The sequence below is a fragment of the Saccoglossus kowalevskii genome, chromosome 7 (genome assembly GCF_978046115.1).
Source record: "Saccoglossus kowalevskii chromosome 7, keSacKowa6.1, whole genome shotgun sequence".
In the NCBI taxonomy this organism is placed as follows: domain Eukaryota; kingdom Metazoa; phylum Hemichordata; class Enteropneusta; family Harrimaniidae; genus Saccoglossus; species Saccoglossus kowalevskii.
Genome location: NC_140647.1, coordinates 9,617,806 through 9,642,258, shown reverse-complemented (window position 1 = coordinate 9,642,258; position 24,453 = coordinate 9,617,806). Strand labels below are relative to the sequence as shown.

General features: G+C 36.5%; 1 protein-coding gene across 1 annotated transcript; it reads right to left on the bottom strand.

Moving 5' to 3' along the window:
* Positions 1-248: 248 nt before the first annotated feature.
* Positions 249-24,095, bottom strand: LOC100369441 (uncharacterized). Its single transcript, XM_002741552.4, has 10 exons — positions 23,992-24,095; positions 22,213-23,563; positions 19,243-19,353; positions 18,442-18,612; positions 17,880-17,949; positions 17,425-17,621; positions 16,875-17,098; positions 7,196-16,597; positions 6,076-6,842; positions 249-5,423 (listed from the first exon to the last, which is right to left on the bottom strand). Exons 1-10 carry the CDS (start codon positions 23,995-23,997, stop codon positions 5,324-5,326), a joined length of 12,399 nt encoding a protein of 4,132 aa, XP_002741598.2. The 5' UTR covers positions 23,998-24,095; the 3' UTR covers positions 249-5,323.
* Positions 24,096-24,453: the final 358 nt, after the last annotated feature.

Here is a 24,453-nt window from a genome sequence, read left to right as displayed (position 1 = left end):
ATTGTCTAATGTACCGGTATTTAATGCGGTGTGAATATTAATGCTATATCTCATCAGTACACATCAGGTTAGTAGATTTATCATGGCAGATCATGTCAAATGATTCACCATTTTAGTTTTCATTATTACAGCACCCTCTTTCACCATAATTCTATTTGCTTTTGTTTTTTGGGAAACTAATAAACGTGATATTGACATCAAATATTTTAAACATTGAGCAGTAGAAAATGTAAATAACCACTAAAACCTGCTAGAATGGACTTTATTATGTTAACAAGCTTTACATTTGTTCAGAATATATACACATTTCACATAAAGTATACCATTCAAATAACCATTATGAACTTGTCACCTTGGATGTTATGCACATGCTGGGAACAAGTTTCTCTTAACACTATGAACGCTATATTTCACTTGTAATCACTGAAAAACTAAAAAAATATAATTGTTTACTGATAAAAGTTTTCCGGTGTCTGTTGCAGTGTAACACTGGATTTGCAAGGCGAATATATATTTTCTTGGTTCAAATAAAAAAAAAAGTTCACAATGCAGAATGAGGGTGTCCCATGGTGCAGTCCTTGAGATGAACTGAATACCATTTGCAGTCCATGGGTCTGAATTCCCTTTTATTTTTAAATATATTAAAATTCTATTAAACAGAATCTATGAGCAGTATATATTTGTTGTCTTGTTGAAAACGTTTGTTCCATCATTTTACCGTGGACAAAATGTGTAAAAAAGTTTGATTGTTGAAGGAGAATCTTTGTCCTTTGTACACAGCAGTTTGAAGAAATAACATTCTTATTTCTGTGATAATTTACTTACAATGTTAATTAGGTTCTACTCTCATGTAAATATTTTTGGAGATCACTGATTTTTGGAGACCTTGGGTTGCTACATATACATAGCAACTAAATTCTGAAGCAGTGAAAAGTGAATCATCTTAAACAATCTGATGCTTTCTTACTCGTAATATTTCTGAAAATGGCCACATGTCAGCATCGTATTTTACTCAATTTATGAATTAGACTGCTGCTGAATGTTTTACAATAAATATTTTGTTGCAAGTTAAATTTAACCCACCAATTTATTCACAGTATTACACGCATTTCAGCTTACCAATGAATGTTAAGTGTAAATGTTTATTCAAATTCAAGTGAGATGTTATGATTCATTATTTTGGAAGGCTATTTAGTATGCCATCTGTGCACGAATGTGGTTTCTCATATTATTTCCAAATTATATTACTTTGCACTAGTGATGTCAATTTCTCTGTTGTGATTGCTCAGACGGTTTTCAAGTGTCATTTTGAGTTTCTAAATGTTTTTTTTTAGAAAAAAGTAACCATAAATCCATGGGTAATCTGATATTAATGTATGTATGACTTTGATTTTGGAGACGTTGCAGTAATATTGAGTAGCAGTGGGATCCTTCTACCAACCCATTTATTACAAAGTATCTTCCTGCAACTCTTTGATGGTGAACCTTGCTCACTGTTTTGTATCTGAATTGATGAACTAATTATGCTATACTGCAGTATATAGACTGTCCTCATTGACAAACCCAGCTATTATAACATCTTCAACTCCTTTCTATGCATACTAATAAACAGATTAGATCATGGTAGTCCAGCTGCCATGAGTTTCTCATTGCTTTGATTACTAAATAATTTTGTCATATTTGTTATATTTTTTGCTGGTGTGTCAAAATTCATTAGGAGTAAAAAAAAAACTAATATCAAGTTAAAAGTACACTTGATGTTGTAGAACAGATGGTGTCTGAACACATTAATCTATCTTGAACACAAGGATTAAACTAATTGATACATTAATCTAGATAGTAAACCTACAAGATTAACAAGGTTTTTCTGAAAAGTTTGAACTATGGTTAAATGTGCATGTTGTCCTACAAATCAACAATGATCTACAAAACCTGCATTGATTTACATAAATTAGAGGGGTTTCTATTGTCAAAATAAGTTTTATTTTAATGATACAGTATCCATCAAACCATTTATATGCACTTTCCATAGGCAAATACAGTATCCACAATTCTGTGATTATGATTGGATTCAGGATCCTACCCCATTTCAAGCATGTCTGAGTTTGAAATTGAACAAAACATTTTGTCAGCAATGTTTTTCTTTTAGCTGCCTTGTTCTTCTTTTAGCTGCCTTGTTCAGTTTTCTGTACTGGTTTTTGTTTTTAAACAGACCAGTCCAGTTCATAAACATAATTAACACAGACTAAGTTTTAACAGTACAATGATGGATATTATTGTAAAACTCACTAGGAGACTGTCTACTATCAATTTGGATGTTACTGGGCTAGTGTTACAATTCCGAGTAAAAGACAGTACAATGTACATGTACCTCCACTATATGGTGGTGGCATATACAAACACTGACTCCAAATATGACAAGAATTGCATCTGGGGAATGATTGAATTACAAGTTTACATTTTTAAGGGTATGAAAGATAATAAAATATATTTGGCCAAACGCTGTACTTATAGCTTAATTTTTCCTTGAAATTTTTTTTTTTTAGCTTTATGTATACAATACTTATCAATACAATTAAACACAAAGTTAAAATATCTGAACAAAAATAAAGCAGTCCATCGTGTAAACATGTAGTTTGTTTTAATATTGGTGATTTATCTGCAACCTTATTTTAGTTTATTGATCTGGGTAATTCCTACAAATTTTTTTGTAAGTTTAATTATACTTTTTGATGTGTATCCATGGCAACTCAAAATTGGTTCATGTACATTATTTTTTACTATAATAATGTATTTCATATCTTAACACTTTGAACACAAAAGTCAAGGTTTGTAACCTTTCACAATATTAGCATAATTTTTTCAATTTTAATAAATAACACACTGAAAAATACAAAACTTGTGGCATTGATGGAATTAAACGAACAGCTTGCTATAAATGTAATTTCACTACAAATTTAGCAGATTGAAATTACATTGGAATAAAAAAGACATGAAAACTTCTAAACAATGGTGGCTGGTGATTCGAACCTTGGCATTGTTATCTTTCCCCTTCAATTAGATACAAGCCAAATTTTATACAACTGAGTGTGTTGAATTGTGGGAGAGAACATATTTCTCTATATAAATGGAAAACTAGAATACTGGAAATTGTCCAAATGATATGTTCCTTTTTTAAATGTTTTTTTTTTTTTTTTTAATCCCATAATTTTGAGATATGAAGAAATAAGCTCACTATGGAAATAATAACTTAAATAAATGAAGAATATGACATATAATCATCAACTCAGCTCAAACCTCCTTAAAGGCCACTTAAACCTTCTCAAAGTGTGGCTTCAAATACAAGGTACTAACCAGCTGTCTGGTAAACTGTGAAGACACAGAAAGCCTGCTTATTACGCTGATTAGAGACATTAAGATCACCTTTGTTTTAGGTTCTTTATATGGTCAGAATAGGGCTTTAAACGATGTATTTAAAAAAACAGAGTTTCTTTCCCATGGGTATCTATTGGTATGCATTGTATATACTTTTTATTTACATTTCACAGTCTTTTGTTTTCCATTGTAATCCAGTATGTACTTTCACATCTAGATTAAACTGATAAGCAATGATCCCCTTTAAAATGAGTAGTGTAACGGTGTATCAGTTACCTTGGCAGTCAAGTTAAAGTACATTCTACCCATAGAACACTGACAAATTTAAGCCTGGGGGATCATACTGCTACATTAACCCTTTGTCCGCCATACTATTTACCTCACATTACGTATTTTCTTGTGATTTCTTTGCTAATTTGAGCCAAATAATCTCCATTTATTGGTTACATTATGCAGGTTTGTGGTGTAATATTCTAAACCAAACGTGTCATGTCAAATAATGAATTTTCCCATTATGGATACTTATTAACCAAAATAAACTCCCAATACTGTTATAGGAAAAACAATTTGTATTCTTTTTTTTTTAAATAATTTCAAGTGTTACAGGTGTGCAACTTGTTTGATTCCCCATACATATATTCCCTAGTCTTAATAAAAACTTATCTATTTACTGTAAAGCCTTCTTCTCACACTCACTACAATGTTTACAACCCCGCTGTTTACACCCCTGTTGTTTACACCCTGTTTACACTCCTGTTGTTTACACCCCTGTTGTTTACACCCCTGCTGTTTACTCCCCTGCTGTTTACTCCCCTGCTGTTTACACCCTGTTTACACTCCTGTTGTTTACACCCCTGCTGTTTACACCCCTATTGTTTACACCCCTGCTCCAACTACCACCACCACATTAACTATATGTAAATGATGCACTTTGAATTAACAAAAAAAAAATGCATATTAGCTAAAATATGAACAAAAAATAAAAAGATTCTGTTTACAGTATACAGTCAATGTGTTTGTTAAACATTCTTTGGATGGAATTGTATTACTATGTTTGTTGTATTTGAAATGCATGCATGCATTGCATTAAGTGCTTTGAGAAAAGCAGTAACAAACAATTCTCAGTACAGTACCTCTACTATGTGCTTCTAACACAGTAAATACAATTTCTTTTGTTCACTAATATTAAGTCATGAACTCCTAGAGAAGGATAGGAAACTCTGGCACATTACAATGCTCTATACTTTGCACTAATTGAAATTTGTAATTCGATTATCTGGATTGAACGAACGAGTCATCATAAATTACAAAAATGTTTTAATTGCCAAAATAAGTCGTATTTTAACGTTTCAATATACAAACAACACGTTTTTGATTTATATGCACTAATATTGTGGATGTGCTTCTGGTATAGCAAATATGATACACTGATGGCCAATGAACTTGTCAATTGTCATTAATTGTTTCGACATGTTTTATAATCACAATAACACATTTTAAAAATATTTTGCCAATGTATTGTGGTGAAAATATGTGAATGATGGCTAAACACTAGACTTTGTCTCCTTTTTTGCCAAATATACTGAATAAAGAAGTGAATATTAGTACCTTCATATTGTACAAAATATGGTTTGACTCATGTTCTGTATACACATACTAGTACAAAACTAATTTAAACAACTTTAGAAAGATGCACCCATGGTGATTAACACTAACTAGCATAATTCATCCAAATTAAAATTTGTGTGCCTCACTTTTCTGTCCTTTTCTGGGGTATATAATTAAATGCGTCATTATATGTAATAGCTTATTGTTTTACATAGAATTTCTTTGTGTCTGCTTACTTGGGTATTTATCCCAAATTATCTTTGACATTCAACATTCATCGTCCAACCCCCACTGTTACACTGCATCAATGCAACCCCATTTAAATATCTCTTCTATTGATCTACAACCTGGAGCTATCCTTGTTTGTTGATTGCCTCCTTGCTAATAAATCATGCAAGCTATTTTCAGAGTTGTACATAGCAGGAACATGGCTGTCGCCCCTGAAACAAAAACACATTTGTTTTCATTAATAAATGATTGCTGCAAGGTATGTTTGCTCTAGTAGTTAGAACTAATATTTTTGGACACTCTGATATGAATAAAGTACAGCTCCCCGATCACTGAATCAGTATGGTATTTGCAAAGACACAAGACATGAAACTACAATATCTTTGGGTAAAGATATCCAGCCATTACCATATTGTTTTCACAAATAAATATCAGCTTCCACATGATGCGGTTTGGGGGGAGGTGAGTAGTGAAATTTTGCAAAACGTACTTTTGAAAAATATATAAAACTCCTGAGAAATTTAATAGGGTCTAAAAGTATTGTTCCAATAACAGTTTTAGCAGGAGCATAGAGAATCATGAAACATCTGTGATGTTGTGGGAACCTGGATTCAATTAATAACGTATTAAAAAAATGTTGGTGCTGATCCTTGCAAACATCCCAAAAATAATATCTGGGTGATACCACAGGAATTCAGCAATATAGAATACATAAACAGTACATACATGTCAGAACTCATTGACTGTGATGTCTCAGAACAAAATGAATATATAAGACTACCCTAGAGAACATGACATAGAAGATTCTGCAAATTACAGTTACACATGGCTTCAATTCATATCGTTTTCTCTACATTATCTTACCTGAGAGTTTTGAGTTCATAACCATCTTTGTTGTAGATACTTGTATCAGATCTTCTTTTAATTGTGGATTTTCTCTGCTTTGCTAGTATTTCAATTTCTGATTCTTCTCCGAAAGCCTCTGTGGGACTTTCCTTTCCCGGTCTTTGAATTGATAGGTCCTCCACTGAAGGAGATATTTTTCTTTTTGGAAAATGATTTTGTAGAAATGTCCTATATCCTACATCAGAAAGGCTTGAGTTACTTGATGTTGCTGATGCTTCAGGAATATTGCTTGATATGTAGCGTAGAGGTATTGTCCCCTGTACAGAAGATGGCTGGTTACCCATCTGCGAAAGTTTTTGTGACATTGCATTTGATGCATTTTGGAGGGAATTCCTATGTCCAATCAACAGTGCTTCTTGCACCGGGTCAGTTCTAAGTGTTGATAGTTTTGTATTATTTCTGTTTGGACTGGATTGTGAACTGTCATCCCAGTCAGGAGGGGGTGGTGACGGTGGTGGTGGTATGACACCACTGAGTTTTTGCCACTCTTGAGTATATTGTGGAATAGTGTCTTCATGTTTTGATGGAATAGACATGTCGATTTCTGAATTATGTCTCAACAATGGTGGTTGCTGTGCTGTCGGGTTTGATCTTGTCGGTGAATGGGGATGAATGTTGGGTTCAGATTCACCAATAGAACTATGCTTGGTGTGACGTTGAAGCAACAAGGCAGCTCTCAGATCTGGAAACATGGCAGATACAGTTGGATCTGTGCTGTCGTCACTCTGTAATGGAAAAATATATATAAATATCAGCAAATAAATAAATGAGCTATTCATCTAAATTATAGTATATATAAGCAGCATATGTGCATAGTTTGTGTTGATAAACAGTTACTTTCCCACAACCCAAATATTAAAGCACGTTGGTCATCCTGCCGCACATGTGTGACATTTGTGTTGATAAACATTAATTTTCCCACAATCCAATGCACTTTTCTAATGAAATCACGGGTACGAGTTTTGGCCTGGGCATCACTTGTACTAATTACCGCTGGTTATATGAAACCTATATCTTGAGTATGCATGGTGCAATGACTACCACCCTTTAAATACCCCTACTGGGTTAAAGTTCTAACCTTATTTGACTGTACAGTTGAATAATCCACATTCACTTGCTTTTTCCCATACTGTGCCTTGCTGACATCATCAACCAGTTTTTTGGAATGAGCTTGTGAATTAAATAACATCATTTGTGGAAGTATCCCTGGAGCTGTGCGACCAATCTTCTGTGTTTTGGCATTAACCTTCCAAGATGTTCGAGTGGATGAGCTTCTTTTGAGTTTTGAAGTATCAAATGATCCATGTTGCAATTCAAAAGCTTTCTTCTTGTATTTACAGCAGCAAATTGCAATGATTATAAGAATGAAGAGTACAATAGCACATCCGATAATAATTGGAATAATCCACCAAAGTGAACTATTTGCAATGCCTGTACCAAAGTTTCCATCAGTGATGAAATATGTGCCTGTAGCACGACATGACAGTCCATCTTCACTACATATTCCTATAGTCAGTGCAGTGGTGTTGCCACCACAGACATTTACTCCAACACAATTGGGCCTTGTTGTTGGAAGGTACAGATACTGCCCAGTGAACTCTTGTCCTGAGTATAATATATTATGTGTAAAAGTGATGGATATATTTTGAATATCTCTACTGTCTCTGCTATTGTGGTATGAATCTATTATTGTTATTTCCAAATCTTGGGAAGACTTCCACATTCCTGAATAATCAGTTCCTAGCGAAGGATCAAACATAAAAATCTTGTCCAAATCGGCCCTTTCTGTTACTGCAGGCATGTCAGTGTCTTTATCAAAGACAATGCTAATTACATCTCCATCACTGTAATTCATGTCTAAATTGTCTGGGTCACTTGCTGTTACACTAATGACTTGTGGAATTTCTCCAATGATGTACTCCTGGTAAAGCTCAGCTTTCTCCAATGGAATTATCATGTCAGTTGTGTAGTTTAAAGCTTCCAAACCAGACATACCTGTTGTGACTGATACAATATTAGCTATCGTCACCAATTTTATTGATGATGTGACAGTTTTGATAAAAGTGTCTCTGTCCACCTCTGGGTTTATCAGAGCATTTGACATTTTTGTAACCTCAAACACCAACTCTGTGAACACTGGCATGATAGTTGATGAATTGCCATCAAATGAAGATGATCTTTTGTCTCTTATCCAGGATTCAAATTTGGTGCCTTTCGGGTCAGAACTGGAAAGAAGATCCAATGACCGTTTATTTACAGATCTAAGAAATGTTCCTCGATAGACTGTGCTGCTGGTTTCTGATGTCTGTGCCACCTCTTCTGGTACTCTGTTTTCACAACTTGCCTTTGTTAGTTCAGTGCCTTCACCAAATACAGTAAAATCAATAATCTCGTCTGCTTGAAGCTTACAAAGTTCTACGAATTGTAGGTAAGACAGAGGTGGCCAGAGACTCAGGACTAGTTCTGACTTTTCACCAAAATAGTTGCTGTTTTCTCTAAGTTTTTGCACAGGCACATCACGATTACGAATTATAATATCCTTCACTGTTGGTATGTGGTACCCCCAACTGCCCTCCAACAATGGAGATGTTGATGTTGAGTGAGCCGAGTTGTAGCCAGCATCTGTCATACAAAATACGGACCATTCTTCAACTGGAAGCGGTTCATGTGAAAGTTCATCAAATCCTCCACATGGTTCAATGTTCTTTATCTTCAGAAACCATGTTCCAATGTCTACAGCTGGTTGAGGGTATCCCTCGTCCACTATGGTGATTTGGAGAATGTTTGGAGTCTTCCATACTCCAATGTAAGGGTTGCTGTTCATATTTTCAGTAATGAATGGATCAGCAAACTCAAAAAGTGTGTTCAAATCATTGGCAGATAGTTCTGTATCCTCTTTTCCATGAGGCGGCATGCTGGTATCACGATCAAATATGACACTTATTGTATCCCATCGTGAAAATTTGCAGTCAGTGTGAAGTATAAGGTCACCTAATTCTTCTTTGGCTGGTTCTGCTATGATGGCTGTTATATTTGGTCCTGGAGTTGTAACATGTACTCTTGCTGTTGCCCAAGTACACGTTCCAATCTTCCATTCAGTGGATTTATCACAGACTTGAAATATGAAACTGTCATAGCCTTTTTGACCAGAAAATGGTGTGTACAACAAACCTGGAAGCTCATCATCTGAGAAGACTGTTTCAGCTGATCCCATTGTTGGCTGTGTCACAACAGAAAGACTTGTGATGTTGATATCAGAGATGTCAATTAAATTGTATTGTTCCAGATCCATTCCTTGGTTGAGTATACCTGCTGCCTGAATATCATCAGGGTCATAAATGTTCATGCTGTCTGTAGTGAGACCACTTAATGGTTCTTGAAATGGTTGTATTAGAACTGATTCTGGTTGTATGGTAATTGCAGACATTTCAGAAACGACTGGTGCTTCATTAGAATTCAGCACATACACTGTTATGAAACCATGGTCGCACGCAATACTTTTGCCATTCTTGTTTTTACTCAAGCCACTGCTCTGTTCCCTCTGTTTGACACAGCTGATGTCTGTAACTCCTACAACACCAAGCCTTTCATCACATTCATCACACACAGAGTAATTGAAATAATCAATTCCAATATAATCAATTCTTGGTTCATATGTAAGTAGTGCATGGTGTTTTAGCACTTTAACAGTCCCGCCATTTTCTGTTACAATGTTACCAACGTACTGACCACTTTGAGGGTCTATGAGCGAGACATCAAGTAAAATTATCTTTTCTGCTTCTGTTAACTCAGTGTCATGTATTTTGTCGAATAAGCTGATCAACTGCAGTTCATTTTGTTTAGCTTCATACACAAAGTCATCTGCAACTGGTGGGTCATTGATGTTGATAACATCTATATTTATCAGCCCGTTGTCACTGCAAATGTTGTCCAAGTCACAGGCCTGATAATGCACTTGTTCGAATCCATAGACATTGGTATTTGCACTAACAGTGATTTCGCCTGTATAAGTATCATAACTAACTGACACAAGTTGTGGTGTTGGTTCAATTATGCTGATTCTGTCAGTTCTTACCATACCATCTTCAATGTCACAAATGTATTCACCCAGGTTGAACATTTTACTGCCATCTTCATCGACTTCAATGGCAATGACAGGTGTAATTGGAGGGTCATTAACAGGTATTACGATGATAGTTATATTACCATTTGTACATTGTTGATCAAGTAGGTCAGTGTCACATGCTTTGACGGTAAAAACAATATCAGCTGTATACTGGTCTGAGTAGAAATTGTCTGGTGGATGGTAAACCCATATAGATGTATTGTGACCGTGTAAATCCCCAATATTTACATCTTTCATTAACTCTACATTCGTGTAGTCTAAAGTATTGTCAACATCAGTGATGTTTAGGTCATGTGGCATATTGATGGTTAATATGTCATCCTCATCCATGTATAATGTTGTGACTGATATCAATGGTGGATCATTTACTGGCTGTACGTCTATATCAATTGTAGTGTTTATGCAGCCATTATCGTTATCACACACCTCAAATAAGATTTCATCTATTCCATAGAAATCTTTAAATGGCATGTAGTCAATATGAGTTGTTAGTTTATATACTGTGTCATATTCGATGGATTCTGACTGATGATTTGGATTGTGTTCTGCAGTACCACTGTTTACTGATATGATCGTCAGCACACCAGGTGTTCTGTCCTCCAAGTCCTCTAAAATTATTTCAATCTGCAATGGTGTGTCTTCATTGGGTATGAAGAACTCACTTTGGTCTGGGTAAACTACAGTTACTCCGGGTAGATCATTAACTGACTTGACATTAATAGTTATCTCGACATACTCAATGCAGGCATTGTCACTGTCACAGAATGACACAATGATAAGGTCCTGGCCATTGATATTTGTATGTGGAGTGAAATAAACATGTTGATTGTCACTGCTTACATTCTTCTTTCCTGTGTTTGGACCTGCTAAGAATGTGACTGCAGGGAAAGGATTATGTGGAATGAGATCATCCTCGTAGTCACCAACAAAATCCCTGAGGTTGATATTAACTGAACTATCTTCATCAACATTGATTTCAAGTGGTTCTATTATATATGGAGGATCATTAACTGATTGGATGGTGATATTAATGACCACAGGCTCCGAACAGGCAAACAAACTGTCACAAATATGGAATGAAAGTGTATAATTTCCATAATCATTAAAATCTGGAAAATATTCTATGTTGCCTTTAATTGTTAGCACGCTTCCATAATCAGGATCAGATAGGATTACAATACTATCATTATCTAGAATTTCTTCTGCATCTTCAAAATTTGCTAATACGGGAATTGTGAGATTCTGATCTTCCTTAATAACATACTCATAGGTGAATGGTTTTGTTAGTACTGGTGGGTCATTCACTGGAATTACATCTATATAACTGTGGCAAATGTTACTTGATGCTCCAGAAGGATCTGTGATATACATTTCTATAGTACGCTTACCACCTGTTGCATTGTTGTATGTATTGCAGTAGCGCAGAGTCTTCATGATCTCAGTCCATTCGTGCAATGTGAACTCTTGGGTGACAGAGAAAGATCTAGTAGAATTCATCAGGCCATCATGTGAGTTCAGCTCAGCTAATTCAGTGACTGATAATGCTGATTGAATGATACTTGCAGGAAGATCATCTAAGTCAAAGAATAAAGTTTCATAACCAAGGTCTTTAATATTTAGGATTTCTGCACTCAGTTTGGCTATCATGGTGTCATCTACATCTGATATTTGTGTTGAATCAGCAACTATTCCCACTGGATGACCATGCTCAATGAAAGAGGTGTGAAATTCTGATGAGAGATTGTTTACCTGTAAAGTTGGTGGATCGTTGATCATTGCAATTATCGCACTGGCATATGCCGGGATACTGGCATCGCTATTATCATTCACGATGAACTCCACTAGCCGGGTTTCAAAATTGGGCTCATCAGCATGGTTTATGTATGCAATACTTCTGAGCACCGTTTGGTATGTGCTGGTTAATCCTTGACCTATTATTGACATGGTACCAAAAGTAGTGTTGTAGCTGACAGTCAGACCGAAGTGACTGATCAAGCCATTGTCTACAATGATTTTTTCTAATGGACAATCAAGACAGTTTCTTATTTGGATGCTGGCATTTATTATTGTACTATCATCATAATCCTCAATTGTTATATTTGGTGAAATCAATACTTCATTGCCTTCCTCAATAAACACAACTTCATTTACATAGTCATTGAGTTCAACAACCGGAGGGTCATTTACAGCTGTTATATGAAGGTGAACAAATGCACTGGATGCTAGCAGGCCATCTGATACTGTTATTTCTATTAGTTGATTGTCTGTCACTGGATTATTATTGACATTCTCATATGTCATGCGTAGTAAAATCTTCCTGTAATTATCAATTGTATCTTCTCCAGTCAGAGTAATATGAGTAGAACTTATTGGTTGACTGACTTCAACGTTGGTGTCTGATGTGTCAGTGATAATGATTTCAAAATATCCGCTCCCAGGATGATGCAAACTGATTTCAGCAAAGGAGAGATTCTTATTATCGTTATCAGTCAGCAACAGTGAGTAATTTTGAAGTATGAGCACAGCGCCAGCGTTTTCAATATAGGTCATTGATATATTTCTTCCTTCTGAGAGAATATCAAGGTCCAGTATGGGGCTATCATTAACAGCTTCAACCTCTACTTCAATATACGCTGGAGAACTGGTGTATATGCCGTCATTAGCAATAACTTGTATGGTATGTATGCCAGGAGTTGGTTCTTCTGCAATATTTATGTATGTCAATGATTCCAGAACAGCATGAAACTGTACAATAGTTGCTGGTCCAGTCAGCTGAAGTGTGTGAATTGCTGGCAAGTATTGTTTTGTGATGTTGTTACAAAGGTCCACTTCGAGATATTCATCAAATTCATCATAAGCTGTTGGAATAGAAATATTAACATAACTAATTGGAAGGTCCCCACTATCGGCATCGATTAATCTTAAACCACTTGATACTTCCACAGATGTGTCTGTATCTTCGATGAAATGAAAAAGATCACCAGCATAGACAATAGGTTTGTTATCATTAATAACAAGAATTCTGATTGTGACTGCTTCAATGTTGCTTTCTAGTCCTGCATCATCTGTTATTTTGACAGTGACTTGTCTGTCTATGAGAAGTGGTTCAGGATTTTGGTTGACATAAACCACACTTCGCAATATCGCCTCGTAATTCTCAATTGATGACAGTGTGCTGATTGTGAGAAGTCCAGTGGTGGAATTGTAATCCAAAGTTAGTTCACTGTTAAAGTCAACAGCGGTGAGCCATTCATCTACTAAGGTCCCACTGAATAGTGGATATATAGTTACTACAGCTTCTTGTATGTGGTAGTATGTATTGTCATCAGCATCTGCTAGCTGAATATCCGGGAATATATAAAGTTCTGAGTCTCCTTCAGTAAAAAATAATTCTGCGGTGGGCATAGTTATTTCTGGGTTATGGTCACTCACAATTACAAACTCCATCAATGTTGTAGCATGTCCTGACTCCTGCCCATCACTTATGTCAATTGTTATCATTCTAGTTGTGTTATTTGGTTCATCAACATGATTACTGTACATAACATGTTTTAGCAATTCAATGAATGCCTCACTGTGGATTTGTTCAGATTGATCACTAGGAATGAAAGTGAGGCTGGTGCGTCCTATAGTAGAGTTATCAGAATGAGAGTTATAGTATTGTAATAGTTTCACTATAGTCGCACTTCCATTTAGTGTTAGCTTAATTCTGACTTGTGATCCAGACATTGAAACAATGTTTGATGATTGCAATTCTAGGATCTCTCCAGCTCCATCTATTACATTATTAATTCTTATTGTCATGTTTTTCATAAAGATGTCATCAACATCCACAATGTTAACAAAAGTTACATCAACAATGTGAACTCTGTCACCATCCTCAATAAAGTGTGTTTTAAAGTTTCCAGCATCTGAATTGCCCAGTTTCAATGATGGTGGGTCGTTTGTAGCTTCTACCAAAATGGAAAAGTTATAAGCATCAGAACTGAACTCATTTATATCATTCTCTGTATTGTGTGTTGTATCTTGTCCATGGCATCCCGATTTACCATTGGTATCACCAGTGTTGTCCCAAGCCAGTAGCGTGACATATGGCATAGCATGTTTTGCACCAAGGTCAATTTCAGTATTTCCTTCACTATTGAAATCATCTTGTGGCTGAAATCTAATTGAACAGTCTGCAGATAACAATGTTGCTTTCTCAGGAATTGGTGTTTCTGGTACAATTTTACCATACATTATATCACCAATGAGGTCGTGCCACTCCCGGTCCATTGAAGAGCTGCATGTCCACTGCCAAATTCCATAACGATTATCTACTCCAATAACTGCCACACCAACAATATCACCATCAATATCAGTGCACGTGTTCTCCAAAAGCTTGCTAACTTCTGTTCCATTATTCTGTTCTGTTGGAATATCCTCATAAATTGTGTTAAAATATCCTTCACTCATCATCACTGGTGAATCATTGACTGCTTCCACCATGATTATTGCAGTTGCATTGTCTACACTAAATGCACCAGTGACCATGTCCCTTTGAGTAAGATCTAAATTGATTGATCCACTAAGATGACCATCACTTAAATCCCAAGCTAAGTATTCCAAATAACTAGCACCATTGAAATCATTGTTTGGTTGAAATTTAATAACTTGCTCAGAATTGAGTAAAAGCGTATTGGAAATATCAGTAACATGCATGTCTGTCCAAACGCCATTTGTTTCAAACTGCCATGTACCACTCTCGCCATCATTTGAATTGATAATTGCAATTCCTAAATCAACATTGTCTACATCTCTTGCATAGTAGAGTAGGTCTGTTACTGCAATTGGTGGAGGGTCAGTACTGTCTTCTTTAATGGGTGTTAACTGGATAGAGTTTTGCAAGAATACAGGTGGGTTATTCACTGCTATCACTGACAGTAAACAGAACACCGGTAATGAATTCATATCGCCATCATGTACCATAATCTGAATTGTTCTTTCACTTTCAGAAAGATTTTGATGTGAATTTTCATAAACAAGAGATCGTAAAACTATTTCATAGTTTTGAATTGAGTCAGCACCAGTTAAAGTTAATCTACCATCAACATATGTTGCCATGATGTTTGTGTTCTCAGTATGCACCTGAAGAATCTCAAATCCATCATCAAATACTTCAGCTAACTCTGCAATTGCATCCATAATCACAGTACTGTCGCTATCTGTTAAGATTAATTCAGGGATAATATTCATTGAACCTACACCTTCCATATATGTCATATATAGTGTATCATTTCCTAATAGGTTTAATCGTAACTTCGGGGCATCATTCTGGAACTGGACATGAACAGTGGTTTCTTCTGTCAAACTCATGGTATATGTATCTTTTACACTAAATGAAATTGTCCGGTCAGCTGGGTGAGGCTCAGCCTTGGTATTTGAGTACTTTAAGGTTCTAAGAAGAGTGTTAAATTGTGAAATTGGGATCGTTGGACCAATTGCCTGAAACTCTATTTCATATGGACACCATGACTGTACTGTAGCATCAATTTGTAGGTCAGTTAGGGAATACAATATCTGTTCTATTGCATCATCTGATGAAGATGTTCCTTCACAATCCATTTCTTCTGAGTTTTCAGAATTTGAGTCAAAATTGTATGAAATTGTAACCTTCAACAGCTGCAGAAACGGGCTGTCTACATCATATAAAGTTACATTCTCACTGACTATTGCCACCTCGTATTCATTCTCCAGTAAGGTTGTTTCATAAGACGATGTATCTGGGTCGGTCAGTTTCAAAACTGGCCTGTCATTTATCGCAGTGATTTGCTGGGTGACATTGTATGTGCCACTACTAAATGGACTGGTTGAATCAGCTGCATGATCCGAAACATCCACACCATTTTGGAGCGATGTATCTCCTGTCTGGTCCCAGGCAAGTATTGTTATGTATGGCACATCATCTGGTGGTCGGGCATTTCCATCATTGTCATACACTGTGTTGAAGTTTTCATCTGGTAAGAAGCGTAGTTTAGCATTTGAACTCAAAAGGGTAGCATAGTGAAGTGTTGGTATTGGAATAAAATCGTACCAGGTCACTGGATATGAAAATCCATATTGCCATACTCCGTGTCTGTTATCAGTATGGACTACAGCAATCCCTTGTCCGTCTCCGTCCTTATCACTCCAACTAGACCAAATGAGCTGAATTACTAGAGTACCAGTTGAGGTGATGATGTCCTCCTGCATAGGTGAAAAATTACTACCGGATGACAGTGATGGTGAATCGTTTTCTGGTTCCACTGTAATAACTGCTTTGCCTTCAATTAGACTATATGCTCCAACTACTGGGTCTATTGACGTAGTATCAACCTGCAGCATAACAAAAACATTATTATATATAATGCCTTGGCATAAGGTATATAACTATTGGCTATATTGATGCAGTATCAACCTGTATCATAATTCATAATAATAACATGATATATCATAATTGCCTAATCATATGATATATCCAAACACAATCCTATTTCGGTGAACCTTGGGTAGCTACACAAATTCATCTACAGACATAAACAATCTTATCATACCTTATATTATAGTGATAAAAATAATAAATAAATTAATATTTAGCATTAATTGTGCTCACATTCAATGTCCCAGCAGTAAGGCCGTCAGTAAAATCCCAAGGTTTGTATTGAATAAAGGCTGTACCACTCCAGTCTTCATTTGGTAAAAATCGGATCCTATATATGTCTGTATTACCATCTTCACCAAGTACCAGTGCCATATAGCTATAGACCGCAGTGATATTATTCCACACAGTGCCATTATCTATAGTGTACTGCCACATGCCATTGCTTATATCCGAATCTGAGGTGTCAGAAGTAAAGTAAATGTTAAACAAATCATTATGGAATAGTACAAACATAGGATTGTTTACACTAAAAGCAATTTAACAATTGCAATTTTGCGGGGATAAAGCGTTGACTTTATCAGTTATAGAATCTGATATTTCAGGACAAAAACTTCAAAGACATTATCAGTATAATTTAAAATGATACAATGCACTGTCATTCATAAGGATACTAGACGATATTGCGAAGAAGAAATCTGTATGCGACCTCAAAGATTATTGTTTGTTTATGTAGCAACGATGACGATAGGTGTTTTGCTTGAATATGTAAGATGAAACATACAAGTTATTGCTACTCCCAAATGTTCTTCTCCAATAACATCCACATCATGGCAATTGCTCAGCAACTTGGCAATACTATCTCCATCTCCGCTGTCTTGGTCTTCTTTTATGGTTGTCAGGGCAATTATTGTTGATGCATTCACAGTCGGGTTGTCATTGACTGGCTGTACTACAAATGCAATTGTAACAGCATCCTCACTACAGAAGAGAAAACCACTTATTACGCATCGTGAGATATATAAAACAGAATGTCGTCTGACGAAACTACCCATAAACAAGATTGGTGATTATTATACAGTGAATTTATAGTTTACCCGTCGTGAACTCAGTTGACCCTAACTGCATAGAGGGTGTCACTTGATTTTACTGTGCAACCGTGGTGGATTAACATGGTTCCCTTTAATCACTGTAATTATATGTTACATATTTCTACTGTAATGCCATGTGTGTACTCACCTAAAGGGGTCATGATTACTCAAAGATGTTGCATTGGTGAGATCTCCATCATTTAGACTTGCCGTCACGCCTATAACAAGAATGGATGTTCAGTGAAAAGTAATATTTTTTGTTTGGTTTCGCTTCTTGAGTAACATTTTTCAGTTTGGAACATATATGTTTGTGATGTTGTCATACCAACGAAAGCACCAGTATATGTGACCTTTGTGGTCAATTAAATGGTATATTCGGCAATCATTAGCAAGTGGTCAGTGATTTTGATAATAAATCAAATACTTGGCAGGTTTCATTTGGCTTAGTGTTATTGTTGCATTTTCTACATTGTCAAGCACAGTGTTAAGTAGTACATCAAATACACGGCATTAGTTATTCTCATGCATAAACACACAAGGTTTCATGCTTACATACATACATGCAATGAAAGAGTGTTCTCAATAATGCAAATAATAAGGTTGATGTGCTAATTAGTCAATGGGAATAGAAAAACATGTGTATTATGCAGATCCGACAAAATTCAATTATTGTAACCGACATACAGTAATGCTGTCTACAGTTTACTAACCTGTCTTGTCCCAAGCAACAAAAGTTATGTGCGTTGTACCATGCCAGTTAGGATGTGGAATAAATTGAACGAAGTTGGAAAATTCGAGAGCAAGAACCAATGACAGGTGTTCCAACGTTGTATTCCGGGGAACGGATCCATCTGGGTTGGTATTTACTGACAATTCAATCTCTACAAGAAATACAAATCATTTTTCATGTAACAATACATATATCATGGCCTATTATTCCATAAACAGTGTTTTGACCGGGTTTGTATTAGCTTTCTCGTGATATATTATCCGACAAAATCATAAAATCCGATATTATATTTGCGTTGAAGTTTGTTGTTGAAGTTCCGATGTGATTTACGACGCCAGATCCAAAAAGAATCTATTGGTGAATACTTAAGTATGCACAGTCCGAACTATCGGGATACATATCTTGGATACACATTCATTTCGAGGTACTAAAAGCGTCTCCATCGGAATATTTTGTCTTTGATCGTCTTGGCTCACTAAACGGAGACTCAGTCAGGACTAACCCCCGATTGGAATAAATAAAAAAAAAATAGATAAAAAAAAAAACATTTTCACGTTGTCTTATCTGTACATTATTATTGTTCATGAGTGTGCTAACATCTTTCCCCTGCATAATTGTGTGTGTGTGTCTAGCTAGCAATTTTTATTGAAATAAATCTTCTGGCAACCCCCATGATTTAAAATGGTCGACCCCTATGGTCGGGAGGAGTAAGTGAGTGTGCATGCTGTGAACAAACTTGATGACGTCATTTAACAGAATATCACGGTCTATTTTCACCCACCTTTCCAGTGACTAGGATAAGCCAGATACTCCCAACTACCATGGTCATTATCAACTCCAATAATAGCGATACCACTGATTGCATCTACGTCACTGTCATTCACAATGGATGCTACAGAATGTAAAATACAATTGACAGCTGATGGTAACTGCTATGTGACTGTTTATACAGCTTTTCCGCAATGTATTGAGTCACATGTGTAAATAACATTGCTATACTCTCAGCACCATGCTAAGTGATTACGTAGAACCCGTATTATCTAACGGGTTATTCGCAGCTATTTATTGTAATTGTACATATAAAAAATATATCACATATAATTTTATTGTAATGTGTACTTCAATTATTTAAAAATAGAAAAGAGAATTTGTGAAAACAGGCTTACAGGCCAATCGAACGAAGCACGTTCACACTATATATTCCCACCCCACCCGCGTACCTTTAATCCGAGAAACCGCAATACTAGTACATAAAGTTTAATCTTATTAGCCTTGTCCCGTTGTTTGTCAGTCGCGTAGATTTGTTTGCCCTACTTATATGAATGAGAATTCTTGTTTCATTTTGTGTAAACGAAACCCGAACTCCGTGCTTTACGTTTTATATTTTGGTAAGTCCTGTGCACATTCTTATAACGATATCGTCAACTGCAACGTTAATCGTATTACTGAACACGTGTTTGTTGTTGGGAATGACAAAACGTATTTATGAGCTAAACTATGAGCTGGTGCAGTCAGTTAAGTACGATTTCAGTCGTGAAATGATCGATGTTTACCCCGGAACTGTGTACAAAATGGGTGGGCTTGGTAAACAATTTAATTAACCATGTTCAGTCGTTACTAGAGCATAATATTAGCAAACATTTGTTTGTGTGTCTGTGCTCTGGCTGGTAAAATCTTACACATAGTGCTGACTGAAGATTTATTGCAATGTGAAAGAGTGCCCACGAAAGGTTCCCATCACAGAACAAGAGTTAATAAATGTGTATACACAGCTTGATTCATGTTCTCTCTGTTTTTTACTGTGTAATTAAGGAGGGTATGGTATGTTGACGGCATGGGGGAATCCGACCATAGTATGCCGTGTGCTTTTTCATATTAGGTTACACGTTGTTAAATGGTACCGAGGAACACGATGTTTTGTGATATATGGTGACAATATAGCGTGTATAGCTATGATAAACAGGCGCTAAGTTATGGTAGCTGCTTCGCGTTGACTCGTTTATTCGTTGTTTCCTTTTCTGTCAAATACGTAATTAAATACATAGTGATCTGATTAAAATAAGATTCTTGTTGGACTTTCTCTCTAATATTCTTAGAATTGTTTATGATAATTTATTTATAACCTTTTAGTCCCTGTTTCTGACGGCAATCGGATTAATTTCGGTTTCGGCTGTTCGGAGCCATTTCCCAGACATGCTTTGACCACTCACATTCAAACTAAATACACAGACCACGAATGATGACTTACATATGCACATCAATTTTCATTTGATAAAGTATGTCTGACTGGCGGCCATTTTGATCTTCAAAATTGCTAAATTCTGATATATAAACGTGTCCCAGATCCCTCCTCGGAGATGAGCAGCGTGATCTCATTCACAATTTTATGATAATTATGCATATTGGGTTACACGTCATATTTTTTAAAGATTTGAACAAAAAAATGCCGGCTGGCGTTCCTTTTGTTCTTAGTATTCAAATCCATGCCTCACTAAAATTCAGTTGAAAGCTTGCATACAAGTACTGTACTCGTAGGTAATACCGTATGTTGCATCTTGATTTGATCAGAACACTCCGATAAAGATTTTCCGTTTTCGACATTGTGAAATACAGTAAAAATACAGTATTTTTCAAAGTAAAGTCATATTTATTGTTCATACATGAGTTGGTGAACACCCTTACGTAGTTTGTAATTTTATTCAGATTCAGTCAAAATTCAAGACAAATAAAAGGCAAAAAATATAGCAAATTCTCTTTTATTGTAAATAATATTCTTGTTAATCGCTATTTGTGAAAATTAGTTATAGGCGCACAGGAAATACATTTCGCCGTGACTTACTAGTATTCTTGATATAAATTTCAGAATTTTTTTTTCAGGTTTTTTTCTCCCAAAAAACGAAAGAATTTCACAATGTCGAAATCGGAAAGTCTTATCGCAGTGTTCCTCCAGATTTATCGATTTGATAAAATTATACAGAATCATTTGTCGCAGAAAACAGGGCTATGTATCAGGGTGGCGAAAACCAACTGATCGCGACCCACAACAACAGATACAATGTAATAGTATTGATGTGCCAAGAAAATGTTTTGAAAATAAATAATGTTCAACTAGGATCTTGTATCGCGCAACCCGGAGTGTGAGTTGTAACTGCGTGTTGTGAACAATTGAAAACACAAACTCATTAAAGCGGGGGAGTCGTCACCTACACATGCGTCAGATGGCCATAGCTTTTGCGTTCTTAGCGTGTGTTGTTATCATCGGTTGGGACTCAATTCCCGCCGTGCGCAGGTGACAACCCTCCCGCTTTAAGTATGCTGTAATCAAATATACTAATTACACATACATATGCTGTTGGTTGGGATATAGTATATAAACCGATAGTGTTATTGTGAGGTGATTCTGGTAATTCGACTCATAAATATATTTTTATTACCATTCGTGTTAAAATGTGTTCCATATATTTTAATCCATGTAATACTGAGTCATTGCAACTATTATGATGTCAAATGAGTAAATAGACTTAAACAGCTGGAAGATTATTGTTGGAATATTTTGTGCCCACCCAAGAAAGCTACTGGCATGTCAATATTATAAATACACGCCATGTGACATATTACATAATTTCATGTGTCAACTCTTGTTCTGCGCTTAGGTAATTTTGGCCTAGTATTTAATGGATTAAAATAATAAGAAAAATACGGCACAAATCGCAGATCATGCCATTCAAACAACCAGTGCATGTACGCTTACCTGCTAAATGCCATGTGGTGACCGGAAATTGAGAGGCACGTGTCGCATCCTCGTATGTACTAGGCGTGGTTCGTGGGTTGTCGTTAAACGTTGGCGAATCATTCACTAAATTGATCACAATAGATACGTTCCTGGGTACCGTGTAAGAATTTTCGTCGTGCGGCATAATCATAACCCATCGCGTTTCATCACTCGGCTCGTCGTCGATGTTATCGTAGACCAGTGTCTGCAACACGTCCTCGTACTCGTTCACAGTCTGTAAACCAGAGACGTTCAAGACGCCGTCGGTGAAATCTACGACGGGTGTGTACGTGACGAGCGCATCGATCTGCCGCCCGTCAACGTTAAACGTCTCTTGTTTCTGTACACTTTGAACTGATAATGATTCTTTGTAAATATCAAGATACGGGATCAGCGAGATCGTCACAAATGCTGGTGCAGACATGTAGCCATCGAATATTCCCAGATTGGTGGGTATTGATATGGGTCCCCCTTCCTCCGTAAAGTACACTATCACATTACTTGTATCCCTACGTTCTCTCGGATGTGAGTTCGTCAAATCAATACCGCATATTTTGTCTTGATAGACGCTACCGTCAAATGTATGCAATTCAAAACTGACGCACTGATCTCTGTTTTCTTTATTCGTATATAACACATCTTCGGCGATTCGTCTGTATGTTTCAGACGATGCTTTGCCGGAGATGAGTATTTTATTGTGAGTTATAAGAACAACGCTTACATTAGATAACTCATCTAAATCATTGCCAATTTGCAAACTGCCACCCGCGATGGCTCGAGGACTGAACCCCAAGGTCATGTTCAAAATATCTAATCCGTCTGGCAGTAATTTCAAGACATGCTCCTGAGTTATTCCCGCTGTTTGTCCCGTGGTTGCAATAACATTGTATCCCGCTACGGCAGATTTGTCTAATTGTTGTATTTTGATCACTGTGATAGATGTGGAAGTCATTTGATTGACGTCCCTTACCGATATTATTATATCTCTATCCCCGACGGTTGGACACTCAAGCGTGTGGATGTATCTTAAACAACTGAGGAACTGTACGTACGATGTCCCTTGAGAATCTCCAGATATGACAATACTGGTAAAATCGTCAGAGTGGTAATAACGCAATCGTCTATCTGTATGGCATTCAGCAATTGGAGCGAGTATCTCCCTCTTCTGGTCTTTTAAGCCAACGAGCTGTAGTGTAATTGACTTGATGTCTTCTGCTTCGATATGAGTATCGGAGTGAATAATCGGCACAGCACTGTCCTTCTCAGCGATGAACACCACCATGTGATCATGTCCATTTGCCGCCATTCCATTTAAATCAATCACCGGCGCCTACGGGTTAGAGACACACGCATCATATATAGTGACACGACCCTACAGATCGTAAGACTGTGTTTAAAATAATAAATGGATCGGGATATTAATATCCCTAATAATAAACAGCATGGAGACAGAACTGCTTGAGGTCTAAAGTTTTCAGTATTTCATTTGAGGCCATGTTTGTGTAACTTCTCTACTTCGGAGCAATCCAGTGTGGGGTAATCCCGGTGACCCGGAGGAATCTAACTGATGAATATAAACGGAGAGGGCAAATTGCACATAGAAAATAATGCTGTCGGTATAAATTTAATTCAAAATCGTAGATGTACAGGAAAAAATAGAAGATTCTGAGTGATAGTTACGACCATATTTATCGTGTTGCTAAATCCAGTGAGCTCACTGGCAGACATACATATATATATACATACAGACTGACTGACCTTCATGTTGTGGCATTTACGCAACGCTTGTAAAACCAGACAGTGGGGATTTGAATAAGAATCTTTACTATCCAGGGCTGTGAAACATACAGGGTAATATACAGCTGTCACTGGCTTCCATGTCAGTGTCCATGTCACTACAAAATAGAAGGCAACCATTTACAGACCATTCAGGTCACTAATCACCATAACTGTCATCGAGAATACAACACGCTTCAAATCCTCCGTGTACAATACGCTCGATGTTTTTAAAAATAATGTTATGCTTTCTGCATACGTAAGCATAGCGATGAGATTTTGTACCCTCCTTAAACACCACTGGACGAGTGAATGTGGTAATGCAAATTGGGAGGGTGGGTGGTAATATTGAGTATTCTTGAAAGTGGGAAAACATTGCCTTATACAAGGATGTCCAACAGTCAAACACGTTCCTCGTTAATCAAAGATTGTCTAATGAACCCA